Below are 13,587 nucleotides of genomic sequence, written 5' to 3' on the forward strand. Positions count from 1 at the left end.
ATATTTGTTTACGGCCGTCACAAACTAAGCTTAGGACTTCCTTGGATCATATTTGTTTACGGCTGTCACAAACTCAGCCAAGGACTTCCTTGGATCATATTTGTTTACGGCCGTCACAAACTAAGCTTAGGACTTCCTTGGATCATATTTGTTTACGGCTGTCACAAACTCAGCCAAGGACTTCCTTGGATCATATTTGTTTACGGCCGTCACAAACTAAGCTTAGGACTTCCTTGGATCATATTTGTTTACGGCTGTCACAAACTCAGCCGAGGACATCCTTGGATCATATTTGTTTACGGCTGTCACAAACTAAGCTAAGGACTTCCTTGGATCATATTTGTTTACGGCTGTCACAAACTCAGCCGAGGACATCCTTGGATCATATTTGTTTACGGCCGTCACAAACTAAGCTTAGGACTTCCTTTGATCATATTTGTTTACGGCTGTCACAAACTCAGCCAAGGACTTCCTTGGATCATATTTGTTTACGGCCGTCACAAACTAAGCTAAGGACTTCCTTGGATCATAGTTGTTTCGTAAACATTTATTGTTGCTCCACTTTTGGAGTCATACAATGCAGGAAAACTGTCGTTCTAGTAATAGTAAAGTATTTGTGATGCGCATGTCTTGTAAGCTTTTTTTTTCGTTTTTGTTGCTTTTGAATTTTTATTTACTATTTCAATTTTCAATGATAATTAAAAGCATCTAATGAAATCCAGTAGCATATTATATATTTCTTTTAATAAAAAAAGTTTTAAAAATCTACATGAGCATAACCCTTTTTGTTAAAAGTCTGAAATACGATACAAGTGATTTTATATCCTTTAGAAATCGTGTACAGTAAGTTTTCCTAACAGATACGATTTTTGAATTGATGATTTTTAAAAATCCAATTTTCACTGTTCCTATTCGACATTTTGTTATTTCTCACAAAATCATCTTTCTTTTTCAACATCATCATGAAATTATGCGACTTCGGTGATGATTTTTACAATTCGTGCTGTATAGTATCATTTTGCAAATCGTGAACAGGTAATTTGTCTGTAAAATGAAATTAGTGTATGTTACAGGACGTGTGTAAGAACGCTTCATTTTAAAATTTTCTTCCTTCAATCCGAAAGGGGACTTTTTCTTCAATTCAATGTTACTACTATTATTCATTTACACACACTTAATTTCAATATTATAGGAATATAGTATCTGATACATAAGATCTTGCAAATCAATAATATTTAAAAATTAACATGGTCTGCAATGTACTTCCTCATAGATTTTATTTCATCATAAAACTCCAAAATATATTTCATTACATTCTCAAAAAAAAAATTTCATCACTTATCACTTACTTTGACATGTATTCTAAGATACGTGAACATCTTATACACGATTATGTTGGTAAACAGAAATTTCGGTCATCCTTATTATGGAAAGACATCAATTGTCCACATGTGATACCGTTTCGACTAATATGTGAAACTAGCTGGACTACAACGCCTTTGTGTTAAAAAAGGATTTCATAGCGTAAAACTATTAGTATATGTACACAATGCTGTCCTCCTGCTCAAGTATTTTTTTACTGCATTTACGAGATCTTAACTGAATGATAGTTTTAATCTTTAATAATCAACTTAACTCTGTTACAGGGGTCAAGTATATTTTTCTATCAAAATGTATCTTTAAAAAGTTTAGAAACTATATTTTATACTATCCCCAATTCTCTGCACACTTGGATTTAGTATAGGTACAAAAATGACTTCTCTAAATAAAACATATTTAGATTTTTTTCTTTTTTGCCTTCTTTCATCGATCTAAACCTCTTTAAGAGCCTAGATTCCCACTCCAAATTTCAAGACATTCACTTTGTTTTTAACGTCGTGGAAACAGTTGTGTATATGTCTCCTTTTGGACCAGTAATTCGGTTGTCTTCTAGATTGTCTCTTTTACAAATAGAGGCATACACATCCCCCGTCACCTCTCCAATGATCTGATTAGTAACTGTGTTGACAGCATCACTCTGTTTTGTGATGTACTCTGCTGTATTTTCTTTGTCAAAACATTTATCTTTCATTCCGTCATTTTTTCCTTCAAAATCTGAAGCATTGATTAAAGAATAAATACCATCCTTTACTGGAAGTGAGGTCTCTATCGTATCAGTGTTGCTATCCTTCTCTCTGTCATTTTCCCCCTCAAAATCTGAAGCATTGACTAAGGAATAATTCCCATCCTGTACCGGAAGTGAAGTTTCTGTCGTATCAGTGTTGCTATCTTTCACTCTGTCATTTTCTCCCCCAAAATCTGAAGCATTGATTAAGGAATAATTCCCATCCTGCACCGGAACTAAGGTCTCTGTCATATCAGTGTTTGAAATTGCACAATTTGACATAAAACCAATCGTTTGTTTTTCAGAGTCTTTACTTTGACGTTGATTCTCACCATAACGGACGCTATGCTTAGGATTTAATGTGCTCGTGGGTATGACTTTCTCGTCTGTATCAAGTTTGTTTAGATCAGATCTTTTACAGAATTTCCTATTAAATGAAATTTGATATATTTTTGATATTCTCAAAATTATATAACCATGGCAAAATGTTGTTCATATGAAATGACCGACACACATATTATTACCAATTTCAAACATTCTTCAAAAATTATTTGTTCCTGTTAATTCTCTTACTTTTTAGACTTACATTTTGATGAACACGACAATAACGATTGCCCCAGCTACCAGTGCAACAACCACTCCTCCAAGTATAAAGATGAGAATCCTGCTAGATTTCCCAGCTAGAGGGTTGTCAGAAAATTGATCTTCTCTGCAGTCTATCTGCAGATGACCCCCTGCACGTGAAGAGAGTTCACATATAATATTACATATATAACATTTAATTAAGAATCGAATTGCAAGCGATGTATTACAAGATTGCAGATAATGCGTGCATCTTTTGTTTTGAAGTACCTATTATTTCAATCCATAGAATTGTTGATGCATTAGTTTGCCTGACATCCACGTCAATTAAAATGTCATCTAGTCCTTCTAAACAGGCCAAATCCTTATTGTAATGAAATGCACCACTCCATTCTGTTATAATGATGAAAATTTATACTCCATTTTCAGTGTTTTAGAATTGCTACATATTTTAAAGCAATTTACACACAATAAGATATTACACAAATTTTGGGCCTTGTATCTTCATCTTTATTCTAGTAGTTAAGCGTTTCCTTTCCTTTGTATTTTACTTTCATTGTTCACGAATGATAATGGTAATACAAATGAATATAATATTTCGAAAATATTATTTCTTAAATTATTTGAACTGGTAGCAGACTGTGATTTCTCTGTAAAAAGATAGACATCATTTAAAAAGGCCAGTTTTAAGTTCATCTGAATTATCTCTCTAGCTATTTGTGTAGAAACTATTCAATAGTTCAAACTATATTCAATAAAACTAAAATATAAAATGTGATTTCTCTGTAAAATGATAGAAATCATTTACATAAACCAGTTTTAAGTTGATTTGGATTACTTCTTCAGCTAATTTGATATAGAAACTATTGAATATGCATATACATTGAAAAAAAAGATGTGTATCTGAGTGAGGAATTAAGCGGAGGATTCTTAAAGCATGATTGAGCGAGGAAAAGTCATGCCTTACCACACAATGCACAAGCATGATTCAGAAAGAAGGGGGTATTCGATTGAATAATGTTTTAAGTCGACCCTATATGTAACGCAGTCCATCATGAAAGAAAGCTTTCTTATCAGTACTTTGGGCTGATTAGATAACCGCCCATATACCGAGTGTCTGGAGCACGAAGAAGCATTGAAGATGCTGAAAAAAGAAGATCTACATTTATGTACATCATCTTCAGGTGTGCTATTCTGCATAAAGAAGACTTGATTGAATAGTTACCGAAAAATACAGCTGAAATGTGTAAAGCTACTCATCCACAATGTGGGTAAAATATTAGTATTGAATAATGAAAATAACAAGAGAAGGAAGGACGAACAGAAGAAAATGGAAATTAGAATCCAGATTTCAAGATGATTACAGATCCTTAATAACATCAAGTAAAATCCACCAAACTATTTACCAAGTCTCCATATTTTTTTCTTCAGAAATTGGGGGTCGAGAGCATTAAGTATGGTCGAGAACATTGAGAGAGAGAGAGAGAGAGAGAGAGAGAATCTTAGTCGAGTTTCGTAGGGGTGGTAGTGAGGCGGATAACGAAACATTGCTTAGACTTTGTGTCATATGAACGAAGAAGTAAGGTATACGTGAGGGTTCTTGGAAACTGGAATTGTTGTTTCTAAGAACCAGGGTTACCTGTGCAAATCTGGTTGCTGCTATGACTGATCCTTAATTCTACACTGGTCTGCTCCAAGATTCGTGATGCATTAATCTTTCCTTTGACACGGCACCTTGTCTTTGCACTCACTACTAGATTCACAGTTCCTGGTACATTGACTGTGATATTGTTTCCGACGTGGACAACATCTTTAGGTATGATTTGAATGAAAGCAATTTATCAAAACAGATATAATTAGAAAGTATTAGTCTTTCATCTTAAAAAAAACAAATCGAAAAAAAATTATGGAAATTCTCTTACTTGCTAAACATTCGTAGTTTGCCATGTTGCGAACCTTTTGAAAAATGCTTCCTTTGAGTCCACATGACGCAAGAAATTTTACTACTGAATAGTAATAGTCATTATAAGTCAGAGTGCACATCCTCATGCGATTACACTTTTGAAATATATTGAAATATGACGTAAAATCTCCATCAAAATCAGCGGGAATTGACCGCAAACATTCTTCTGATGTTATGTTATCATACTGTAAGCAATACTTTTCGTCCGTCTTATAAAGACTGAGTATGCTTCCTCCATATCTCATATTTTGTCGAGCTATGTATATCCTTTCATCAGGACTACACTCTATCTTGTGGTAGTTAATACTGCGACTAAGACTGTCCATTGGAGTACATTCTGTGTGATGCAGGTTATTGGGTTTGCAATGAGAGACACAAACTACAATTTATGTTTCACTGTATTTTAGAGATTCCTCTTAAATTGATGAGAAATAAATAAATAAATAAATAAATAAATAAATAAATAAATAAATAAATAAATAAATGTTCTTTTATCAATGCCTACCAATTATGAAAATAATCCAGATGAATAAATCCATATTTGTGACTAAGAATAGACTTTATGGAGGATGAAATGAAATTATAAGATTCAACTAAGCTTCTCAGGCTTTATATAAATTGGTGACATCCCAGATTATAACAATAATTGCGAACGGAAGGAAATTAAAGGAAATAGATACTTTGCTGAGAAAGGAAATAATAACTTAAAATCCTAAAAAATGAACAACATTGTACATTTATTTTGTTTTTAACATCTCTATCTCTTTATACCCCATTCTTGAAAAGCGGGGGTGCATAATGATGGGGGTGTCCTTCCGTCCATCCGTCTCTATGCTTTTCCCATTCTTTTATCCGCAACTCCTCCTATACCAATGAATAAAATTTAATGAGACTTTTACAGAATCTTTATTACATAGAGCCATTATGAGCTCCTACTTTACTTTTTGAGCAGGCACATATTTCAAGTTTCCCAAGCAAAACATGGACACTACCATTCTTTCTAATTTAATTGTCGGGGGAGAAGGGTCTTTTTTATCCGCAACTCCTCCGATATCACTGAATAAAATTTAATGAGACTCACAGAATCTTTATAACATAGTGCCATTGTGTACCTCCTACTTTATGTTTTGATCGGACGAGTATTTTAGCTTTACCATTGCAAAAAATGGACTTTCCCATTATTCGCATATAAGAGCGGAAGTATCATTTTGTGAGCTCACTGTTCACATACGTCTAATTTTAAAATGCTCCCCGTCCCTATTTGAGAAGAAATGAAAGCAGTCTTGTCATTATCTGGTTTTAGATAAGCAATTCAGCAGGTTTTAAATTGTTAAAAAAAAATTCTTCTATCTTGGAAGAAGCACATATTAGATATTTTTGTCGCCACCGATTATTTTACAATGGCAATACAGGACGTATTACACTGAACCGTGATCAATAGAAACTTATACAGGGGATCCAGAAACAAAAGGAAATGAGGAGAAATATGGCCGGCTAAAGATAGATTTCCTTTTACCAATTATGTTCATCTTTAAACTCTATAATAATTAATAAAATAAATATCGAGTGGAATTCGTTATTATATGTCATTTGAAATCACATATTTAGAGAAAACATTCAATTTAATTGATAGATCAGACCCTTGAAAACCCATGCAGTGCAGGAGGAATAAACAAGTTAATGGTTCACAATCAAAATAGGCTTTCAAAAAGCTCAATATTATATCAAATCTGTTCCTTCCTGTTAGACAAATGAGATGAAAATAAATTGGGGATTGCCATTCAAAATAGAGAACCTTGACCTTTACTGTCATAAGCTTACAATCAACTGATATGCATTAAAAGACAGACAAGCTTACAGACGAAGCAAAACAGAAAATGACAGGAAATGAACGTAAATCTCCCAAAGATTAAAGAACATACTTGTATGAAGTGAAAAAAAAAGATTCGAAACAACCATATGATTAACCTTTACACAATGTTTGATAGATATAGAGAGAAGAAGAAAAATAAGGCACTAATCAACAAAAATGAGAAAGCATAACTATAAATTACATTGGACAAAAATAAAGCGACACACTTTAAAAGACAGTAGAGAAAGAAGAGATATAGAAGATATGATTTAAGGATGAGGTCGCAATTTAGCAATTTAACATGAAAAGGATTGCAATAAATGTTAGCAAAATCTTCAGAACGAAAAAGAGGATGAAAATTAATAAGCAACAGGGTAAAAAAAAATCGTAGATATGCATGAATAGAGGACGTTCAGACTGCAGCTATGAACAGGAAGAGATAGTAAAAGATTTTTTTGTGACCATGTGGACCATTATGTACGAAGAGGTACATGTAAGTGAATTAATGTAGTATATAAAGATGATATAGAGTTTACATGTAAAGTGCTCATGAAAAAGGTGACCTGTGCATATATACTTGTTGCCATTTACTGTCAGAGCCTAAATTCTATACGATTCTTTTGTAAGATTCTCTATGCATGGATCTTTCTCTAACACGACAAGCTGACCTGTTTGACTTTTGTCCGTCGAAATCTGACTGGGTTCGACAAGTCCATATCCCATATCTTGACTAGCTACATTGTATGTAAATCATTTAACCAAGACCACACTTTATGTTGTGGTGGTTCTCAAGGTATTTTTAGAAAGCACATGCCTGTCCATGGTGTATGCTGTGCATAATTCGCTTTGCATTGGGTTACACAGCCTATAAATCATATTTAACTGAATTTTTATATTACTTATTCTTTTTAAGGTTTTTCGACTTCATCTAGACAAGTTTTTTTTCTCATTAATATTTACCTATAATGACGAGCATATCCCAGATAATTACTAGTAAATCCATATTACAAACAGACTTATTCTAAAATTAACTGAGAGTTTGTTTTAACCGAGCTTTAGAAGTTTATTCTGAACTAATGACACCTCACTCCACACCAAAAAGTTGTAAAGAGGTACTTAAAAATCTGCACAATTAACTTATAACGTTAAATCCTTAAATTGAGTTGACAAATTTATCACGATATTTTCTTTGAGTATTGTCACACTTGCGGTTGTAATCCACTTTACACGTTTAACTTGCATTCCTAACAATCATGAACAAAAATAATTTTTCCTAGTTTACAAACATGAATTTATATTCACAATCTGATCCGAAATTATTTCGCATATAACTTAAAAGTTCTCTATATGAGTGAAAAATTCTCTAACAGGACGTAAAGCAACATACAATCAATCAATCAATGACTTTGCTTTTGATGCCATGGAAACAGTCGTGTAGATGTCTCCTTTTGGACCAGTAATTCGACTGCCTTCTAGATTGTCTCTTTTACAAACAGAGACATACACATCCCCCGTTACCTCTCCTATGACTTGATGAGGTTTTGTCTGAATAGTTTCACTCTGTCCAGATATTTTTTCGCGATCTCCAGCGCTTGCACATTGTACGTTTGGAAAATAAGCAGCAGAACTGTACCTTGATTTGTCCATCGCATCGTAGAGTCCTTCCCTGATTTCGGGTACATTGGTTTCATTGCGACAAACCCCATCTTGTTCCAGACCTATTGATGTGGGTTTGACAAACACATCTAGGTCATGTTTTTCTTCGTTTTTCAAGATAATCTGAGATTTTTTTCTGTGAATAAGAAATATGTTTTAAGTAATTTTCAGACGAAGAATCATGATTTCATTTATATGATTCTTTTTTTTTTTTTTTTTTTTTTTTTTTTTTTACCTTTTTGTGGTTTTTGATTTCCATGCATGTCTGTACTAATTTTTATTTTTATTTTTTTGTTTGATAATTTTGACAGAACCAGAGTATTTAACTTGACTAACTGCCTTTTGAAGATGAATAAAATAACAACCACCACAAGTAGAGCACCAACAAATGGACCTACGATAATAGGAATTGAGAGAGATTCCTCTCGCTCCTCTGTTTCAAAATGTTTTGGCTCCAATTGCACGTCCTCTATGCTGTCACCACAGAGTAATTGCAGAGAACGTCCTAAAAGAGAAATGAAATACATTGAACTTTAAAAATGTAAAAATTAGTTTGAAAAATTGAAACTACTTCATGTAAATTACTATTACATGCCTTTAATTTCCATCCATAATATTTTAGAACCCAGTTCTGCAGAATTTTCAATGTCAAGAATAATGCTCGCCAATCCTTTAACGCAAGGCAAATCCCTGTTGAAGTTAAAAATTCCAAGTGTTTCTGAAATGTTTGTAAAATATATCTCTATAGAATCTCCCAGTAAAATAATTCTTACCAAATAGTTTTCCTAATTTTTGTTAAAAACTAAGAGAAAATTTCAGATCACTGAAATGTAATGTATATTAAAATTGTTCGACTCTAAAGCAGTTTTTTGATAAACTGTGTCACTTCCAGACTTCTTAATTTTCTAAAATATTCCAAGCATATAAAAAATAATGAAAATCCCACGTTTGTCCTAAACATGGAAGCAACTTTGTAGGGAGTGTAAGGTTCAAAGACCCTCTGAAAAATATACTGGGATAAATTACTCTTATATCAGTATGAATTGTCAAATAAAAGATGGCAATTTTTGTCAAATTCTTTCCCGTTAAGTATGCTGAAATTGTGTGCATTTCAATCTATAAATTAATTTCTTTTAGAAAATCCCAAAGAAATAATTATACGAGTGAGTAGAGGGATGGTACTGTCAAACAAAAAGTCATGTTGCAGATTTTATTTGACAGTACATTAAGATGCTGCATCTTAATGACATTACATCTATGACTAAGTACTGCAAATGATCAAATTTTAATTCTGAAATGTACATGAAAAAGAATTTCTCACAAAAGACTACTCCAGTAAGACGCTTGTATTAACAGGAAAGGGACATCAGTGTTTGTCCACGAACTGTACCAAAAACCAGGAATACGATAAGATCCTTTAAGTACCGTTGTCGGAGGCTTTTGAAATGGAAAATTAAACTGGTTCGTTGTCATGACCACACGGTGAAGTTGCTCGGTGTAATGAAAACTACATGAAATAATGATTTTTATTTCAGTTTTCGAGTGAGTTCATTTATCGCAGTATTTTAAACTGCAATGCGGACCAAAAGTGACTTTTTTTCCTGCATTAATCTCATCCGATAACCAGACGCCCAAGGGCCTTAAAGGTCACCTGAGTATAATACGACACTGTAAAGGATCCGTAGAAGTATAAAACTAAATTAACTGTTAAATGAAGCAATGTTGCTGAGAATTTCAAAAATACCATTAATTGCGAATTGTAACGTGTGAGACCCGAGTGACCTCCTCGTGATCGTACTTGGTTTTCCCAAGTTTTACATGGATGATAATGATGCAAAATATGTTTTTGTCAATTGCCTAGTGCTACAATCAAGTACACAAATAGAGACTTGGCTATAGAACATGCTACCACATGACCCCTAGTCACCCTGGCTCTCTGTGATCACTTGTTCATATTGATATAGTGTAAACAACTTTATACAGTCTCTTACTAACCATCACTTTACCAGTCAATACCCCGTCAAATGTCAAACAAGTCACTACAGTACATTGGTCCTTTTGCTACATAAAAAATCACTATGTCAATCTTTTATATTGCTTTATATGCAAGAATCTGATTTTGAGCTTGCTTTAAACGAAACATTCATTTCTGTTTTGCTTCTATATATATAACACTCTTTCTTGTATTCTCATTCAATCAAACAACCTTTTAATTAAATTATTCTAGGATTTCTTGATTAAAATAATTTAGCAAAGGGGAGGTACTTTCTTTGGCTTCACTTATTATAATTTTGTTCTCTGTTTGCCTCCAAGATACCACGGAGCAAAGAAAAGGCAGATTTACTTATAATTATATTTCACATTTTTATTACTGGATTTAGTTTGTTTGCTGAATACTCAGGAGTAGAAGAGACGATTTTCGAAGCATTAATGAATTTTTGCTATATCATCACTAGAGCTCCACCCAAACAGCAGAACCCCTGACCCAGGGGCCATGAAATTCACAATTTTGAAAGAGGACCCTTGCTCATCAGAACTATACATTTAGTTCGTTTGCTTAATGCCAAGGAGCAGAGGAGTATATTTTCAAAGCATTAATTCATTTTTAGTATATAATAAGCCCCCACCCACCCCTCCAAACGGAACCCCTGACCCTGGGGCCACATCTTTCACAAATTTGGAAGAGGCACCCTTTCTCATCATAACCATGCACTTAATTCATCGGCTTAATACCCAGGAGCAGAGGAGAAGATTTTTAAAGAATTAATGCATTCTCACTCTATAATCATTAGAGCCCCGCCCTAACACCAGAACCCCTGATTCAGGGGGCATGAAATTCACAATTGTGGGAGAAGCAGCCTTTCTCATCATACTGTAACTATGTACTTAATTCACCGGCTTCATACCCAAGAGCAGAGGTGAAGATTTTTAAAGAATTAATGCATTTTCACTATAAAATCATTAGAGCCCGGCACTAACACCAGAACCCCTGACCCAAGGGCCTTGAAATTCGTAACTTTGGAAGAGACACACTTGCTCATCATAACTATGTACTTAATTTGTTTGTTGAATACCCAGGAGCTAGACGAGAAGAATATTTTCAAAGAAATAATGCACTTTCACTATATGATCTGTATAGCCCCGCCCGAGTACCAGAACCCCTGACCCTGTGGCAACGAATATCACAATTTTGGTAGAGAGCTCAATGCTTATTTCCATCATGACGCCAGTTTGGCTGCTTGATGTCCAGGAGTAAAGATGAAGACTTTTAAAGATTGCATTAAATTTGGTGGTTTTAGCCCCACCCCTCAGATCCCAGGGGGTCAGGGACCAAGGAATTCAGAAGTTTTGTTCCCCTTCATCCATAGATGCTATGGAAATTGGTTGAAATTGGTTCAGCAGTTTCAGAGAAGAAGCTGAAAATGTTCAAATGTTAACGCATGACGCACGACGATCGCCGACGGACAAAAACGGATAGCAATACCTACCCCTTTAATTCGCTTAAATTTTCTTGAAAATGAACACATTTTTCGCTAAAACAATAAAGTATATCCAACAAAAGCAGTAGGTACAGTGAATAAAACAAATGTTGTAACTGTATTAAAATCAATTTAGGAAGTAAAATATGGAAATCTCAGAGTAATATGTTTAAAACTTCAGTTGTAATTAAGTTTTAAACAGGTGTCAGTTCATTTTTCCTAGTATGGATCATTATATTAATCTGTTACTTGAGGATAAATAACACAAACGTTTTTTCAGAAATCAGCAAAATTTCTCAAAGATTTATATTCAAATAAGTAACCTGAATAATATTTACCAGGTAAAGTTGGAGAACTTTGTAAGATTTTGTCGCAATGTTAAAATATATGCAAAATTTTATATAGAATTATATAGAAAACAAAACAAAGTCGCATATTTTAGCACAAAAGAAAACTTACGATTTCTTGAATTTATATTTTAGGGATTTATTATTTATTTCATTTCTATTCAAAATCAGTCAAAAAATATATATCAATCCAGGCATCAAATTTTTGTTTGTGTTATGTATCCTTAATTGTTACTAGCTTTCTAGTTTACCGGGTGTCTCACCAGAACAGCGGTTCAGGTTGTTTTTAGTCATAATGGACAGTTTTATGTTGGCCTGCTCCAAGATCCTGGCCGATTCAATCTGTCCGTTTATGCTGCATTTATTAGATTTTGTTGACGCTAGATATAAGGAACCCTCGTTTTTACCCGTCAAATTTCTAAATAAATCTACATTATATTCAGCTGCAAAAGAGAAACAATTTAACTTTTAACATATTGACTTACTAATCAAAATAAACATAAAAACATCATTTGTGACGCAACTTGTTTAGGTACAATATAATTCCTCCTTCTTCTACTCTTAGCCAAGGAAAACGCACTATATTAAATAAAAGTATCAACAATTGCTCCCATTATTCAAATGTGAGAAAAGAAAATGATCATAAAATTTTTTTTCCCAGAGTTCATAAGGTAATTAAAATACATCGTGAAAAGAAAAAAAAACTTTACCTCCTGACAAACACTCAAAATACAAAATAAACCGTATTCTTGGAAACTTTGTCTGAGCTCTGCAGCACTTACAGGATTTTGTGAATTCAACCACAGATTTATAGTAATCACGTTGGGTCAAAACACATTTACTAGCACGATTACAGATTTGGGATACGTTGAAATATAATGTAAAATCCACTCTCTTGTCTAAAGGAAAAGAACGAAAACATTCTGCTGAAGTGGAATTCTGGCATTGCTCCTTGTCTCTTTGATGATGTGATCGACCTTCGTATTTTGTAAACTGTGTAGTTATGTATATCTTTTTATTCGAAGCACATGTTAAATTGTGCTTTTTGTAACGTAATGAATCCCATGATAAACATTCAGTATGTCACAGTTCTTCGCTGTTGCAAACAAATGACCATCCTATAAAATTGATATGATCAATAATATTCATTCATATTAATTACACACGTACATTTTTGTTGACTTAGACAGAAAACAGATATCAATTAATTCAAAACTTACCCAAAGAACTAAATAAAATAAAAATAACTTCCATATTTACAAAGAGAAGAGAAGTAGCCTAAAAGGAAGTAAAGAATTGTAGATTATGACAAGTACCTGAAGGATAAAGTGAGTTTTTCCCGAACAAAAAAGCTGCATTTCTTATGTGAGTAAAAAGAATATAGCACAAAAAACAAGTGCATTTTTAAATTACATTTAGTTTCCACCACTGTCACATTGTTTATAATTATATAGTATTCAATGCAAGATACATGTATTTTACTGTAATGACTTGGTACTTATATAACATTGACTTTTTTTTTTTTACACATGTGTATATATATATATATATATATATATAGAGAGAGAGAGAGAGAAGCAGTAAATCGCATTTACTAGTACCTG

At 33.4% G+C, this 13,587-nt stretch overlaps 1 protein-coding gene and 1 long non-coding RNA gene across 2 annotated transcripts; both read right to left on the reverse strand.

Annotated features, from left to right (window-relative positions):
* Positions 1-1,729: 1,729 nt before the first annotated feature.
* Positions 1,730-2,832, reverse strand: LOC133183867 (uncharacterized). The gene is made up of 2 exons (XM_061318763.1): positions 2,691-2,832; positions 1,730-2,531 (listed from the first exon to the last, which is right to left on the reverse strand). Coding segments are annotated over exons 1-2 (675 nt in total). The 5' UTR covers positions 2,693-2,832; the 3' UTR covers positions 1,730-1,858.
* Positions 2,833-2,998: 166 nt separating this feature from the next.
* Positions 2,999-4,483, reverse strand: LOC133183868 (uncharacterized). Its single transcript, XR_009720751.1, has 2 exons — positions 4,326-4,483; positions 2,999-3,079 (listed from the first exon to the last, which is right to left on the reverse strand). It is a non-coding gene; the product is annotated as an uncharacterized LOC133183868 (long non-coding RNA).
* Positions 4,484-13,587: the final 9,104 nt, after the last annotated feature.

Source organism: Saccostrea echinata, unplaced genomic scaffold, assembly GCF_033153115.1.
Source record: "Saccostrea echinata isolate AGI-Se365-2 ecotype Australia unplaced genomic scaffold, CSIRO_AGI_Sech_v1 ptg000009l, whole genome shotgun sequence".
NCBI classification, from domain to species: Eukaryota; Metazoa; Mollusca; class Bivalvia; order Ostreida; family Ostreidae; genus Saccostrea; species Saccostrea echinata.